The sequence below is a fragment of the Calidris pugnax genome, unplaced genomic scaffold (genome assembly GCF_001431845.1).
Source record: "Calidris pugnax isolate Ruff unplaced genomic scaffold, ASM143184v1 scaffold28, whole genome shotgun sequence".
Lineage (NCBI taxonomy): Eukaryota > Metazoa > Chordata > Aves > Charadriiformes > Scolopacidae > Calidris > Calidris pugnax.
In genome coordinates this window covers 20,031,210-20,048,454 of record NW_015090842.1, presented here as the reverse complement: position 1 = coordinate 20,048,454, position 17,245 = coordinate 20,031,210, and the positions used below count along the sequence as shown (strand labels likewise).

Genomic DNA, 17,245 nt, shown 5'->3' with positions numbered 1-17,245 from the left:
TACTGCATAGATAAGCATCAGCTGTACAATCTGCATGCAGCTCGACACGCTTCCGTATCTGAGCTGTATCCAATATGTTTTTTTCCACTGCTATATAGCTTTCCCTCTTGGCATTCCTCATTGTGGAAAAAGCAGCTATCCAACCTCTTTTTCTATAATCGCTCTCACTAATTACAGTTAACAAATCAGCCTGTGAAAACCCGTCTGCAGCCACTAAAGAGTTACAGCTTGTCTATCTGGCCAGGAAATGTTAGATGTTTGCAGGCAGCCAATAAAAGGCGAGATGAACACCACAGCTGAGTCACGCAGGAGCGCCCAGCTGGGTTTGAATGCAGTTGGTATCTGCAGCAGTTTCACTCCATTGTTCCGTAGTTTTTATGCCCGTATTTCCAGGGGTAAGTTGATTTTTGTTTCTGATTTCTTTTACTGAGATACCCGAATATTAACATCCTGTAGAGTTTCTCTCATACTAAGGAAAACATCTTTGCTAGGAATTGCTTTTTAATAATTACATTTACAATTGGAAACTTGAAATAAGCAGTGTTATAGCAGCTTCCCTCCTACAGCTGCCTCCCCACTAGGGGAAGATGACCAGGTAGCCTGAGACTTCTAGTGTCTTACTGAAAAATAAGACAAAACCCTTTGTTGCGAAGATCAATAAGAAATACTGGGTTTGTGGTCTGATGATGCCACTGAAAATGGCTTTGGTATCAAAACTGAAACCACTGAAAATGGCTTTGGTATCAAAACTGCAATTCTAGGGAGTAGAGATAGACTTTGTTATTTGTAACACCCTGATAGTCCCATATTCCATGAGTAGCCCCTCCAACTATTTTAGGAATCTGGGTAGCACCCTGCATAGATAAAAGATCTCTCATTTTAGGGTTAAACTCTTTTGGAGATCATCAAATCACTCTAAATCTAGGTGTGGAAACAGATGTACAAGCTCAGACACAGGCACAATAGTGGGGGTTCTCTTGTTTGGTTTGTGATTTTTTTGTTTTGTTTTTTAGAAAATCTCTAGTTAAATTAGATTTTGCAAATACAAAATAGGAGCTGATGGCTAGTTTTTATTTTTATCAAAGTAGCCAGTTAGCAAGTATTTTAAAAAAACTGTTACAGCTTTGCTTGATTCAATTTAAAGTAGAAACAGACACTTTCAGGGATTGTTTAGTTCCTATATTCCTTGTACTATGTTTGGAGCTGAGTAAATTATATTTTGGCTATTTAAATTATTATTTATTGTAATATATAATAAAAATGATACATAATTTTGCTCCTGCCAGCCTTCTGATTACCTCCTTTAAATTTAGGATTTGTAGATCTGTGTGGTCTGTCTTTGCAACTTTAAAGAATAAATAATCCATTTGGAAACTTATCTTCATTCAGAACATTCTCTTTAAATTTTATGAAACTCTTAACTTTTCTGTCAGCCTCATACCACATTGGATTTATTCCTTAAAGAAACTCTAAGTGAGCCTAAATCATGACAGCTCCTAAGGCAGCTATTGCTTTCAAACTACAAAAATCTAACAAAACCAAAAAATTCAATTATGCTTTCCTATTAAAATCAAATACCATTGAAGCTGAACTGGTCAATCAGCTGCTGACCTTTTATTTGCATTTTGATTGTGGTTAGAAGCAAAACTGAGTTTAGTACCCCTCTGTTACTGGGAACATGTCTGCATGGCACAGCTCAGATGCTAAGATTAACCAGAAATAAATTGGTCATGAACTAGAAGCAGTCCAGCCACAAGGACAGCCTAATTTATCTTCAGGTTTCAGTTTCTATTTAACTCATGGAGAACAAGTGATCTGCTTAGTCAGAAGACTTTCAGGTTTCTGCATCTCAGGATCTCTTTTTGTAGAGCCCACCTCCTAGAGGGACACAATTCTCACTCCACAGTCCCTACTGGTTACTTCAAATTTTTGGCCCTGTGACTTTAGTTCCCTCGTGTTTTTCTTCTCTAGCCCTGGTCTACTGGGCTCTGAAAGGGAGTATTCCAGTTTGAGTTCTTCTGACTCACTGACCGCTGATCTCGCAGTAATCCTTACCAATGGTTTTATCCCATCTGTTTTCTTTGCCTGCTCATTTTCCTCTTTCACTGCTGACTTTTGGTTATTCTGTAGTCTAATGGAGCTTCACAGATGTAATAAAAAACATTACTCGCGTAGTAACACAGTGATGCTTTGCAGAGGTTACCTCTAATCCACGTGCATTGCCGTGTAATGTGTCTGCAACATTCAGATGTTACAGTATGGACAGAGTATTGGCCAAATTAGCAACTTCTATAAAGACACAGCTCCACTTAGCAGAGTTCTGCCAGCTCACAGCAGCAAGAAATTTGTCCTTTATCTTGCTTTTGCATTGACATGTGATGTTGTATTAAAGTGATGCAAGAATGGTGCAGAACAGACTTGCATGAGTTATGGCCTTTTATCATGAGAAGCAGGGAAACTATTTCTGTCTATATCACCTTAAAATATCACCTGTCAATATCACCTTAAAATCACACTTTGTATTAGAAATAATGGCCCCATATTTCAAAGTCATCAGATGGAAATAATAATGAGCAATTAATTAGCACTTTGCAGTCTCAGATGGCAAATTATGGTCCAGACACTCCTTTGCAATTAGAGTTTTTCCTATCTTTATAAGGAAAGTCTGACACAGAGTGGTAAATGGAAGCCTGTTGGATTAGGGCAATAGTTATTTGGGAAGTAAGGGGTGGTGCAACTTCACTATGCTTTGGTACTAGTGACAAAAAGCAGTCCTCAAAACTTTTTTTCTTTTCTGCCATTTTTCCCCCAAGCCAGCCATCAAGAAATGGCCAAATCATTACCTGTAGTAGCTCAAGAAGATTTGGAGAGCTTTACCTTGCCCAGGGCAGGCTCAGGCTTTGCACTCAAAGCCTTTCATGTTTCTTGGAACACTCACATCTCGGTGAAGCTGCTGACCAGCCAGGACACTACAGAGAGGTACGTGTCTTATTTGGCCAACTAACCATGCGGGTGGCAGCACGGACCTGCAGCAATGGCACCAGAATGAATCGTGGCATCCTCAGGTTCCTCTGATCCCTAAACACATGCCATTAAACAAATCCCAACTAGCCAAGAGGCAGCTATGCTGAGAAACAAGCTTCATGGTTTTTACAAATTATTATAAAGAAGAGCTCAATCCTGAAGTCATTAATTATCTCTACTGTAATAATGTCTACAAACCCTGATCAGTAATACGGATGCTATGTCATGCTGTGGTATTACATGGTTCTGGAGGTCTCTGAACAGATCTCAGTTGAATTCATCTAGAATAGAATGTACAGGTGAGGGAGTAACAAAATGGGAGGAGAGAGGGATAATGATGAGGGTTACAGTTGTGTACCTGTCCTAATTATAAAGAGAAATGAGCAGTAACTGATGGGCATCAGCCTACTGACCACAACATTCCAGTGTTCAACAAAAGCCGTTTCCAGGAATAGCCACAAGCTACTTCAGATGAAGCAAGACTCTTTGAGGTCTTTGAGGTCCCTTCCAACTCTAATCATTCTATGATTCTGTAACACCAAAGCATTTAAGGGAATGCACTGACCTGTTTATCAAAAAAGGAGTGTCTGATGCATATCTATGGACTAGTTACCTTTGTTAGCGGAGAATGCTGCTACTCAGTTGGCTTTTGTTAAAAGTAAAATACAAAAGTGTCCTACTCAAATAGATAGTACTTAATTTGTTCATTTTAAAGGCAGAGGAGGAAAAAATAATATTTCATATCAATATTTTTAAGTTGACACTTTAAATTGTCAGTGATACTTCAAGAACCCAATGCTGCCAGAATTTGGCAACAGTAAAAATTTAAGGTTAATTTTTTTTTGTGGCTGGGGGGGAGGATGGCTTGTTTTAGACAGTAGAAGTCCAGCAGTTTTGTAATCTGAACAAATGTTACTTGTTTGGTAGCTTGTTTAAAGAAAAAAGTTTATTTAAATCAAATATACCCCAAAATAAAATAAAGTTACAGAAATCAACACTTTACTTTGCTTTGAATTTAACTTGCTATCCTGATTTGGCATCTTTTCACTCAAACTTGCTCCCTAAAACTAAAGCCACTGCTTTGCTTTTCCCTCTCTTTCTACCAGTCTGATCTCTTTGCTACACTGCACAGTGTTTAGGAAAGCTGGAAGAATAACCTGTGTTTTACTGGGCTGCCAAATGTTTCATCGTGTGCTGATGATAAATATTTCGTTTGTAGAAATAAGTGTTAAAACAGGTGGGGCTGTGAATTAGTTGCAGTGATTCGTTTATGGGCTTGTGAACCAACACAGCAAACGTGAGAAACTGAAGCCTTCATGTAAAGACTGGTTAAAATAATGAGAATGAGCTTCAGGTCTGTTGAAATCACTGGAATTTTGAATTAATTTCAGTGAATTTTCAGCTCACAACTACCACAGGATAAAGATAATCAAACATAAAATTAACAAAAATTGAACCTGTAGCAGAAGTTCAGTTATTTCCATGAAAGCACACCATTGAATTGATGGTTCAGTGATTCCTCTGCATGAAGAAGTAACTGTTGAAGTCCTTAGGCAGCAAAAATTTATTCTTCTGATGATGATCAAAGCAAAGCTCTTTAATATACTCTATTTGGATCCAGGTCTACAATCCAACTGCTGCTGAGCTTGAATTGCATTTGGCAAAGTCACTGGGGTGGTACTGCTTACATCAAATACCAATTTGGCTTCACTTTTATATAATGCTATGACATGCTAGATCATATATCATTTATGTAACATGTTCCCATTAGATAAGCATGGAAGATCATAATTTCCTTGTAAATGTGGATCTCTCTAACAGCAAAAGGATACAAGTTCCTGGGGACAGTAAGGGGAAAAAACCTTGATTTTTCCCTGCTTTAAGCGGTTGTCTTATTTCATATTAAAGATTCCAGAGGTCTTTCATGTTATATTAGAAAACTACACTACCTAAGGGTGTATAGTGCTTCATTTTCTTAGAATTGTTTGGAAGATGATATAATCTTGGTTTTATTGGTAGGATTATATTAGCTTGTTTTCAACCATATGGTTATCTGACATTTCCATATCCTACACTATCTCATCTCTAGTTGGAATTCCCTTCAGTCTAATCTGCCTCTAACCCTCGCTATTTTTTTTTTTTTTTACAGGGAGTGGAAGCTACTACTTCAGGATATAGCAAACATCAGGCGCTGCGAGTCTGAACATCTCCTGCCTTCTCTTGGGATTTACCAGTACCACGGACTTGTGGGGATAGTGACTGAATGGATGAACAATGGATCCCTCCACTCACTCATCCATCAGGTACAAAAAGGAAGTCATTTTTTATGTGACAAAAGTAATTACAAGGTCAGCCAAAAGAGAGCAATCAGCATGTAAATTATGGACAGTAGTCACAGTCAATCTGTTCCTTACTTTCTACATTGTAATTCTGTTTATTGTCAAATGAAAATATGAATAGTAACCATTTCACACTACCAAACCCCATATTTTATCTTACTCAGCATCAGCTGTACCCAGAACTTCCATTTCCCTTACTCATAAGGACCCTGAGGGATGTGGCTGAAGGTCTGCGCTACCTTCACAGCCTCCAGCCAGCTGTCTGCCACTGCAGCCTGAGACCTTCCAACGTGCTTTTGGATACACAGTTCAGAGCCAAGGTGGGAGCTTCTACTTCAAGCCTATTAATGTAAACTCCAGTGTTTTTACTTTAAGTCCTATTGTTACATATATTTATCCTAATAGTCAACACTTAACACCAAGTCTTGAAGTACTGTTACTAAAATTTACTTTTTCCTCCCATCTCTGTAGATATCAGATTATGGTCTAACCAACTGGAGGAAACAGCACCTGAGGGCAGACCTGCAAAACTGCAACCTGAGAAACTGCCAGGATTTAGTGTACCTCCCTCCTGAAATACTTGAAGGAGGCCTTCCTTCCCAGGAAGGTGATATTTACAGGTGAATGGGATTTCTAAGGGGCAGGCCATACCTAGTCCTTGCTACATTGTGCAATGCTGCCAAAATACTAATTTTTCAAAGATGCCACAGTAAAAATGCCAGATCTACATAATGCAGTAGGATAGTATGGCACAGGAGGCCAATTATCACAGTGAATTCAACTTGAAATTCACCATATTTGGTGAATAATATACCAAGGTTAAGAACTGTTCTCAAAGTTCATATTTATCGTCATATTTCATAGTTCATCATATTTATACAATGGACTGAAATGTTTAAGAAGTGGAACAGGTGCCCAAACTTTTTCATATACATTTAGAAACCTAGTAACTACAATTCACATAGTTTCTAAATGTGAACTGTTGTTGGCTTTAGTTTCAGGAAGAACTGTCGATGCCTAGATAAGGCCCAGGTAAAAATAAGACCTTTCTCTCAACCGTGTCCTATTAAGATCCTATCGAATCTCTGCTGGAAAAACTTACTGAGCCTCTCAAGCAGTCATACTTTTTAACTAAGGTGATTTATACAAAAGAGGAAAATTACCTACTACCACATGTCCCTTTTGGATACGCAACACACTTCATAGTTGCTGCCATAAATGAGAGAACCTCAAACGGCCGTTCTTGTCTGTATGGACACTTGTCTTTACAACTGGCACACAGAGCCTGGGGACTAACATTATAAATACCTTAAGCATGACCACACTTCTGCTCTCAGAGCTTTTATGGAGCCAACAAACTTAAACTCCTGCTTTCTTGTCACAGAGGCAGGCTCCAAGATGAGTCAATGCATACAGCTTGGGACCTGTAAATGATGTCACTAATCTGATGCTGTTCACAAACACAAGATTTTTGCACAGGAAGAGTGGAGGATCATGTTCAAGCGGCATCATTGATCTTCCAACATGTCATTCCTTGTTAATTTTAGAGGCTCAGTTGTGACTGGGTGCATGTCCAGGCAGTGGTGCAACAGAGAAAACAAAAGTATGTGTCATAGGAGATACCTGCACGTGTAACTTGCATGTACTTTAGTACTTTCCTAGAGGGTATTTCAGTAACAGCACTTTCAGATTTTATGTGGAAATAAGGCAGAAGGCAGATTTTAAACATTGTATTCAGCATTACAGCGAGATATATCATATAATCATAGAATCATAGAATGGTTTGGGTTGGAAGGGACCTCAAAGATCATCCACTCCCACCCCCCTGCCCTGGGCAGGGACACCTCCCACCAGACCAGGTTGCTCCAAGCCCCATCCAGCCTGGCCTTGAACCCCTCCAGGGATGGGGCAGCCACAGCTTCTCTGGGCAACCTCTTCCAGGCTCTCACCACCCTCACAGCAAAGAATTTCTTTCTAGTATCTAATCTAAATCTCCCCTCTTCCAGTATATATATGAGTAAGCAGATATGGTTTTCCTAGAACTGCTTCTTCCCCTTTTGGTTGCTTTGCTTCTGATTCATCCCGTGCCTGCTTTCTCTCTTCCAGCAGCCTCCTTGCCTCTGATTTTGCAGATTGAGCTTTTTATCAAAAACCTGTATCTTAGACCACCTGAGTAGATCTATGGTATCACTAGAATACTTCCTAGGATGTTAGAAAAGTAAAAACGTATTTGGAGCTCCCTCAAAATCTGCTTAAGGAAATAGACATGCAGTGGGTCAGACACAAGTTTTTGGCTGGTTAATTGATGTGCTTGTCAGTACCTGATGAGAAGTCCAGCTCTTTCAGTTGCTATTAAATACTTGAGAATAAAACAAAAATGATAAATCTGAAATTCTCAAGAGCAAATGGAGATCAGGTACTAACCTGAAATGTAATTCTAATTGATCCCAGGGAGTTTTGTTTTGTTGTTTTGGGGTTTTTTATAAATTAATTTTAATTCTAACTGATTTATTGTTTTATAAGAACAGCTCAGTTGAAACTTAATAATGCAGGAAAAAGGACCTCATCAAATTAGGAAAGATTTGGCTAGAATTTGTCTTGAAAAACTCCTTTTTCTTAAACTAATAAACTTGCTCTTGGAAACAAGAACATAGGTATGGATTACAAACTAATGAACGGCCTTTTGCTCTTCATTCTTTTTTCCACATCTTTTTCCCAGTTTTGGAATACTGTGTTGGGAGAGCCTAAGCAGACGGAAACCTTTTGAAGGTATTTATCTGTGTTGTTCATATCAGACTTTGTGTGGCCTTAATATTTTTCACAAATTCTCTTATTCCAGGGAAATTATGATGAAAACAGCACTGCCTTTTCAGATGTCCCATTGCCTTATATACTGTGACAGCACATAGCTCCACATTATGGGATGTAAAGATTAGAATTCCCTAACGAATCCTCAGTGTTGCCAAAGAAGCTGATCCTTGTGCAGGGGAAGGGCACAGCTCCTTACCCAGCTCGTGTCACCTCTCTGTGCTTGCTGAAGAGCTCTCTTACTAGCTGGGTTTTCTGACTACCTTTAGTGAGAAAGAATAGTGACTTCATGTTTGACAGCTATAATTTTAAAATCGGAGACCATTTTGGTGGCAAGCGGATGAGCAGCATGCTCATTTTTCAAGTTGCCAGGAGTTTCAAAGCCTGATCAAGAAATGCCAGTTCGTGCTGGATTCTCTCCAGGCAGCAGGGAATCTTACCTCCTTAGACAAACGTGTGAGCCGTTTTAAAGAACTTGGTTTGCAAAGTGTTGTACAGTAATTGTCACAGTCCGGGAAGGATCCCTTTACATGGAGGTGGAGATCAATGAGAAGGTTCTTTGCTATGGGCTCTCTTCTGTGCGGCAAAACAGAAGGACTCCTGTATTTTAGAGGCTGAGGCCCTTTAGACACCCTGCGCAGAGGAGCACTGCTTAGAGCTGACATCTGGTGGCTGCACCAAGTTCTTTTGTACACTGGGAGTTCTAGTCCTGTAACGCAGCTGTAAGGCTTTATGTAAAACTGTGTGCTTAAAATATACCCATAAAAATCACATGTATATCTGAGGTATCTGTGCATGTAGTTTACCATGCATGTAGACAGCCATTTGTGACATCTCGACAGGGTGCTGTATTCTGATATGCCCGTTGCAATAAGCAGCTACAGTTAAATGGTAGCACGTCTGTTTACAAGACTGTTAATCTATTATTTTTTATTTTTGCTTTTAAAAGCACTCTTTGTTTTAAAATACACAAAATAACATGCTGCATATCATTTTAAGAGAGTTCTGAGGTATTCAATGTTTTTTTCAGTGATGTTTTCCTATAAATTGCAGGTGAGACAACCCTGCTGGAAGTTTTGACAGGAATCTGCCGCAGTTTGCGGCCTGGCCTTTCGGAAAAGTTCATACCGAGCAATTTGCCCGAGAGGAACAGGCTGTTGCACCTTATTGCGCTGTGCTGGCATCAAGAACCAGATTCCAGACCACGCAGTGCAGGTAACGCTCAGGGTTTGCTTTCTTTGCAGGACTCGTAATGGAGATGCTCTTGCTGGGACCGTGGCTCTAGCACTAAATCCCAGAATGAATGCTCTGGGGTTGGAAGGGACCTCGGGAGATCCCCTAGAGATCAATGACAGAACAACTGGTGTGGAAGGCAAAGCCGTCTTCATGTCATCAGAGCACTGTAGATGGGTTTTTCTAATTGAAGCTTCCCACCAGAGGTGGTGTTGTGTTTGGTATAATTTAAAAGTGAATCCAAATAAAGGAAGTGATATTGTCAGCTCTAGACACGATTTCAACAAATATCAACCCGTCTTGATTCCAATGCATAACCAGTTCCCAAGCGTGTGATCATTGTTTACTTTAGTGGAACTGTTATGTTTATCCTCTCTTTCTGAAAAGATAGCCAAGAAATGTTGAAATTGTGATAATTGAGGACTTTTGAACAAATTTTCAAAGTTGAAATATGCAAGTGCTGAGGAAGTGATTTACATGTAGCTTTATTGTGATAGATTTATACAGTCATGTGTAAACCTTTTGTAAGTCCACTACATCTGTATGAACATTTAAGAAAGTGTGATTTTAATCTGACCATCACCACTCGTTAAAATCAGTTCAAAAAGGAAACCAAGAGAACGCATGAGGTGGAAGTTGTATTAAACTAATTTCATGTAGTTCATCTAACTACTCAATGTAACAGTAAAGCTAGTTGCAATACACTGAAGCCTAAACATATATGCTTTCATATGCAATATGCTATTTGAAATGCTTTATTCCCCCTGCAGAATGTGTAGACCTTCTAAATGGAATTTTGACTGGTATAAATAAGGAGGAGATTTCCAGTGCAATCTATAAGCTGATGGATGCAAAGGTTAGTGCAAAATTACGTTTTGTTCTCCTACAAGGACATCACCTGATTCTTTCAATTGCAATCTTTGTGGTCCAGAACCAGGAAATGTTTTATCTTCATTGTTTTATTGGACATGCCAGAGAGCTGGAGAGTATCCTTTGGCATGTCAGGTTCACTTAGGAACTGTAGAAAAGAGATATGGTGGGGTTCTCTAGAAACCATGTCAATTGTTACCTGTGGTTATGAAAATATCACAGCTTCTTTCTAGTCACCAGCTGTAGTCAGACCTGGTAAACCCATGTGAGTGAAAACAAATATCAGCCTTAAGTAGGTCAGATTAGGGCTAGAACCAAGGCCAAGTTTTGCTGTACAAACTGGTAAGAAGATATTTATTCCAAAACCTGGACAGCTTTAGTACCTCCTGCAGCACTCTTTCTGTACACTTCACTGTTTCTAAATTGATGTGTTTCAGGCACAAGACACTGTTTGTTCTAGGGTCTAAGAGGGTTCTCTGATACCACAGGAATGGATGGGGAACAGCCAACAGCTGAGGGATACAGCTAACTCCATATATGTCTACATCACCAGGGGAAATCTGGCACAAACCTGACTGCCACAAATATAGCTATATCCTATCTCGTTAACTTCGATAGTCATAGTGGGGAAACTAGTAACACATGCCTCAGCCCTTGAACAAGTATTCTGACTCCATCTGGATATGCACAGCCCATGCTGTGTTGTTTCTTTCATTGCTGGGCTTCTGTTAATGCATGCTGGATTATTTCTACATGTTGCAGTCATGTTCTAGGATTAATACCCAGACTTGCTCAGTGTTTTAATAGGTGGCATAAATGACTTAAACTATAAGTATTTTTTACTAGTGTTGAGCAAGGTTTTATTTTTCTATTTGCTAAATTAGCAAAGAGCACTACTTATTGTTCAAACAAATGAACTGCTGATATGTCCAAAAGGACTGAAAATGCTACTGGAGATTCCTGAAAATGGATTGATTCATAAGTGCTGTAGATATAAATTTAAAAAATAGTAATAGTTGAACAAATCTGCTGTACAACGTGGAAAAAAGTTACAAGTATCGACGCATCCTTATTGTAGACAGTTTGGCATACTAAATGGCCCTGCTGTTTGGATACCCAAAGGATAACATGTTATAGCAAGCCAAATCACTCTCTCTCCCCTGTGTGATTCAAAACTGGATTTTAAAATAAATTAATTAAATAAAAAAGAAGAAACAGCAATGTGATAGAGTTATGTCAGATGCTATGCCTCCTTACATGTGTTGCAATGCAACATTCCTCTGCACCATTCAATATTACTATATGTCAGGATACCTGAGAGTTTAATACATGTAGTCAGTATAATTTATATATGCTTGCTCCTGACAACTGAATTGAACAAACAGTATGAATACTTACTAGAGTTACTGTGCTTTCCTTTGCAGGAGACAGCACTTAACGCATGCAAAGGTTCAGAAACATACACACTGCAGACAGGCATATGCAATTCAGAGGTGAGTACATGACATGCATTTAAGAGTCCTAAGACAATACTTCATGAGCTGCTTGTTTCCCCTGCCAACCCTGACAATGCATAATAAAAAGACTGCCAGGCAAAACGTTCCTAACCCTTTTTGTCCCTAACAAGGGTAACTCCATCTAGTTAACCAACAAAACTACTGTTTTACCATCTTCCAAGTATTGGATGCTGATGTTGCTCCTACAAAAACAACCTCTTCCAATCAAGAGTTGCTTTGAACCTCTCCTTGAAGAGGTCCTAGTGACATGGCAAAAATCTAAACTTGGTAGTATTTTCAAAATGATGGCTGGAAAAAGTCCCAGGCTGAATTCTAGCATTTGAAAAGAATTTGCTTAGAGCAAGGCTAACTGCTTTGTGAAAACACCCAAATACAGTGAACTCCCATTTTCAAAGTGACTTTTGGCACTTGTGGCAGGCCTGCCAATACTGTGAGACAGAGACAGAACTGAAGCTCACATGCCTGCATCAGAGACAGCTTTAAACAGCTCAAGTTCTAGCGATGCCATGGCTGCTGGCAGCATGGGCTGCAGTGATCTAGGACTGCAGTAAAGCTTATGGGAGAGTTAGCCTATGGACCTGTGCTGCCACAGCACCCTAAGGTGATTAGCTGAAGTTGAATTACGTACGTCTGTAGGCTCGACAGCTGCATACCCTCCCTGCCCTGCGCTGTGATACATACACATGTATCATATTTTTATTCCTTATATTCCAAAAGAAAACAGCTTAGAAAAGGTTTGAGAGAACAAGCTTTCAAGAAGATAATTCTTCTCTGTTTTGATCTTTTTCAGGTCATCTGTCCACCAAAACCCAACCATGTAATCAGCAAGAAAGTTCCTTTCGTAGTGCCAAGCTTGTCAACTATTCTACTTGATAGCAGTGCAAGTAATGCAGGAAGAGAAAATCTTCTTGAGACAGATCTGTCAAATACTATCCCACAGAATATAACAACAAAGAAAGGTCTCTATCAGCTCCAGCTAACCTAAAAAAAAAAAAAAAAAAAGAAAAACTATTACCAGTTTTAAATGCCCACAAGCCAAGTAAGGTGATATATTTTTGGCCAGTTGGAGCTGGCAGGCTGCCGGGCAGGGTTAGCGAGCATCGAGAGCTTAGGAGAGGTGCTTTTTTCATAAACTCCCAACCAAAAAAAAAAAAAAAAAAAAAAAGGATAACTATTACCAGTTGTTCCATATCTACATGTTATTTTCCAAGAAAAATTGTCCCTTCTCAGAGTACAGCTGTGCCCTCTACTGGTACGATCTGAAGTGAGTTCACTGCAGAAAACTAGAGATGCCACAATATATCTTTTCATTAAGTGTATAGACTAAAAATCCTCTTTGTGTGGAAAAAACTAGTATTTTTTTAGTACCCTGACCTGTAATGTACAACTCCCTTTCCCTTGCGCATCAAATATTGCCTGTTGCTTTTGACAGAACAAGTCCTTCCCGGGAACCACTACTGCAGTTTCTATTGCCATGTGACACTAAGAATAACTATATTTTTTTATCTGCTAATAAAAAAATGAAATATTTTTAAAAATATGTCTCCACATGTCCTGTGTCTGCAGGAACATGTGAATAATTCCTGGTAATCACCATTCCTACATAAATAACTTCCTTCGCCTTTCTGAGGTGGATTTGTCCTGTCAAAGTGGTTAAACTTGTGTTAAGAAGTGACATATTTCCTTAAGAGATCCTTCTGTACTCCTCATGCCTTTGGATACAAAAGTTGAGCTATAGGAAATGAATTAATTCACAGCAACACCTGCATTTCCAAGCAGGCTAGTTCTGATCATCAGCTGCCAGACTTATGGACAGAATAGAATGTTCCATAACTTCAGAAAGAAATTCTTATGGACAGTTTGAAAAAGTCAGATGTGTGTGGTAATATATGCCAAAATCTTCCTAGGAATAATGATGTATTAACAGGGGCCTAAACAATGGCTAGTAATAAGTAAGTGCTCTCAAGTTAGTTTTCACTTCAGTTGCAGTCTTCTGCAGTGGCTGACGTGTATGTTCTGTTGTTGTTCAATTCAGGGATCTTATCTTACTCATCTTAAACTTTTTCTAGATCACTCCAGCTCTGACAGTAGAAAATCAAATTCTTTTTGCACGATTCCTTTATCTGGTTCAACTGCGGGCAAAGAAAGCAGTCAGCATAAGGACACACTGCTGGCTCTTAAGCACAGACCACAACCTATGCATCTTGAACAAGCGGTGACAGGTAAGAGCCCTTTTCCAGTTTGAGGTGGCAATATTGTCTTTGGCCAGATCTTAGTAATTAAACTGTTTAAACTTTGGGGGACACAGGTGTCTCTAAATTTCATGCATATTTTCAGGTATTTAGTGCAATAACTCCTCCAAACTTGATACAAATGTCTCATGAGTCTACTTGAGTTTAGCTACTCCTGTGTTCTCAGAAGCTGGCCGCTGAGAACATTGGCTTGTTCTTTTCCAGGCTCATATTCAGGCTGAGAATGGTTCTGAAAAGACCATAATAAAATTACAGAAAATATAGCACACATTGAATGTGAAAGACATTAGTTATTTAAGCCTGGAAACTTTATTTTTTTAATTTTAACCTGTCTATTTTATACCTCTACAGAAGTAGTCATTGATTACAGAAACAGGTGACTAGGAGGGAGGGGGACCATTCATTTCCTTACTTACATGCTCTCGGTTCCTCCTACTGAACAGAGGCAGAAAAGGCAGCTTCTGTTCTGTGAAGCCTCTGCCTGTAGGTGATGCTTTGTGAGCTTCTTTTTTCTAGCTTTTTACAAGCTGGCCTATGACAGTTCTCACATGTAGCTGGCCATCCTTCTCCACTTCAATTTATTTCTGAGTGATGAAATGATTCCAGGAGAAGTTCATGAAGCAAAAGTTCATCACAGAACTCTACTGGCAACAATCAGAAATCAGAATGACAGAGGCATGTTCTCCAAAGCAACAACAGCTTTTGGTTATTAATTTTCTCTTGGTGTATGACATGTACTGTACACTAAAAATCCTAATGTCAGTACTAAGTAGTCTAATCAGTTTGTGAAAAGAGATAGAACCCAAAGCTCTTCATCATTTTGCCAAGAGTATTACTTTTATTACTAGTTTGGCTTTGACATATATTCAAGTTCCCAGTTTCACAGTACATGTTTCAAACAGTTCTACTACCCTGAGCTACCACTTCCACTTTATACAGGACAAAGTTTTCTCATCTATGTCAAGCCAAGCTGCTTTGCATAAAGTTTGATACAGATGCTAGCCCTTACACAATCTGAGCACTTAATAATCTTTAGAAACACATATTTTCTGTAATTTGGTCTTCGTGAGTTTTAAACAAAAGATGAAAGTACATTGGACTAGTTTTGTACAAAGAAGTCAAATAAACTAACTCTTCCTACTCCTTTACTGAGTTTGTATTTCTGGTGTTGGTGCTATCGCTTGCCAACATGTTCTGGAAGAAAAAGAGCACTTAATTTATGTCATTTTGTTTCCTTTTCACTCAAGATCCTTGTTGCAAAGGAACCTGCTGTCAAATACTAGTCTGCCAGAGACAGACCATACTGAGCTGCATGACAGAAGGACGTCTCAACCGCATCCTCGACGTCCTTCGCTCGCAGCAAATGTTGTCCCGAACGGATTATGAAACAATCACCTCTTACCCCACAGTGACTGCCCGTGCTCGAGCTTTATTGGACACTTCCCTTTGCCTTGGAGAGAGGGCAGCACAGGTTGTAGTGACTCTACTTTCAGTGAACAAATATAGTCCATGGAAGAGGTAGCCATTGCCCAGAGTGTCCTTCTAAGGTAAACCGGCTGTTGTTGTGACTTACTTTTTTGCAGTTTGTTACATGCATCAGAGCACTGGTAATTTGGAATGGCAATGATTCACATTAATTCCTCATAACCCATTGACTGAAGTCAATCCTTCCTACATCGCTGGATTTAGTGGAAAAAGCTAGCTGGATTAAAAGGTCAAGTCAACCACTGCCTGCAGAAATTACCAAGGCTGGTAAAACAAATTCTAATTTGGACCTCAGAGATGGGAGGAATCCAATGTGTGTGCCAGAGCAAATATAGTTCAAGTGGGATGACACCTTATTTCCTTGTTTTTTTAGAAGGGAGGAAAATGGATTGTAACTTTTTGGAGGTCACACTATGGAAGAACAGCTGTTACTAACTCCCTCCAAATAAGAAGAGCAAACAACCGGGTTCTGGATGAGGAAAAAAAATTTCTGCCTTTCATTGAGCTCATATCTGACCCAGCTGTTAGAGTGGAAGGCTTAACAGAATCAATAAATATTTCTTCAACAGGGCCTTAAGTAAGACTTGGAAAATCTACATTATGCATATAAACAATCTTATTTTCACTCACAAACGGTCATATGCTCTGAAAATGGGGCGGTAACAGCAGCACTTTGGAGAGGTGGGGCTTAAAGTATTTATTGAATGGAAAAAAGTGTAAAATTAAGACAGGAAGAAGTGCAAAGCTAATAATTTCGAAACTGTGGTTCTGTTGAACTGTGAAGAAAAGTAGTAAGATTATTTTAATTGCAATGAAAATAATGTTATATAAGATGTTGGTTTTCTGAAGGCACAGTGGGATTCCTTCAAGCTTCATGGCACTGGATTAACATGAGAATTTGTTATACAATCTACAACTATTGCAAATGCAAAACCACGTTTCTCTGTTTCCCTATGTTGCATTTCTTCTCTCTACAGTTTCAAACTGCTTATTGAATTCAGTAGTCTGACAGGCTACAATTTTAACCACAGAGGTGATGTGTTTTCTAGGCACATTTAAGAGATCATAAATTCGTTATGTCATATAATACCATGCTGCTGGAACCATAAATACTTTTATTTTAAAAATAAATTCTTTAAACATTAAGACTGCTTTGAGATAATATATTCTTACAATTAAAAGCAATGTCTATCAGAATGTGTTGAAAATAGTTTTTCTATTTAGTAGGCATAAAATAATCAGAGTAAACCAGATAATCATTCACCTGTGACCTGTGGACATTATTTACTGACTTTCAGGAGAGAAACTGGCAATATTGTTGAAACTTAATTATTAGCTTTCAAAAATGACTCCATTCAGTAGTTCTACTGGACACTTCATACCTCTGTGAGAGATGTGCCAGCTGGCAGGCTGTGCTGATTTTTTTGTCATTGTGTTTTTAACATAGAAACAGTTTTGGCTCTTTTCTTGAAACAGCTGCCTACTTGAGAATATTGCTTGATGTCAGACCTAAGTCCAGTCTTAACTGTTAATTGCAGGAACTGGCATCAAACCAGTGCAAGCACAAGTTATCTATTATGCCAGCCAGATTTTTGTTCTCCTCATACTTAGCTTTCCAATTTAAGTATTTCTAGTAGGATGTGACCTTAAAAGTTAGATCTATTACTATCATATTTACCCAAATTTTTTAAAAGATAACCCAAGAAGACACTTTATA

The 17,245-nt window shown here is 38.9% G+C and overlaps 1 protein-coding gene across 1 annotated transcript; it reads left to right on the top strand.

Annotated features, from left to right (window-relative positions):
- The first annotated feature begins 310 nt into the window (after positions 1-310).
- On the top strand, positions 311-16,674 carry LOC106888241 (receptor-interacting serine/threonine-protein kinase 2-like). Its single transcript, XM_014942303.1, has 12 exons — positions 311-395; positions 2,814-2,979; positions 5,174-5,327; positions 5,528-5,683; positions 5,835-5,983; positions 8,083-8,132; positions 9,225-9,386; positions 10,175-10,260; positions 11,699-11,767; positions 12,582-12,750; positions 13,861-14,013; positions 15,291-16,674. The coding sequence occupies exons 2-12, from the start codon at positions 2,828-2,830 to the stop codon at positions 15,563-15,565; spliced, it is 1,575 nt and encodes a 524-aa protein (XP_014797789.1). The 5' UTR covers positions 311-395; positions 2,814-2,827; the 3' UTR covers positions 15,566-16,674.
- The last annotated feature ends 571 nt before the right edge of the window (positions 16,675-17,245 follow it).

Excerpts from the sequence above, each read along its gene's own strand:
- LOC106888241 (XM_014942303.1), top strand. The coding sequence starts at position 2,828 with ATGGCCAAATCATTACCTGTAGTAGCTCAAGAAGATTTGGAGAGCTTT. Across the intron at positions 5,984-8,082 it reads CAGGAAGGTGATATTTACAG|TTTTGGAATACTGTGTTGGG; the intron begins GTGAATGGGATT and ends TCTTTTTCCCAG. Across the intron at positions 9,387-10,174 it reads TTCCAGACCACGCAGTGCAG|AATGTGTAGACCTTCTAAAT; the intron begins GTAACGCTCAGG and ends TTCCCCCTGCAG.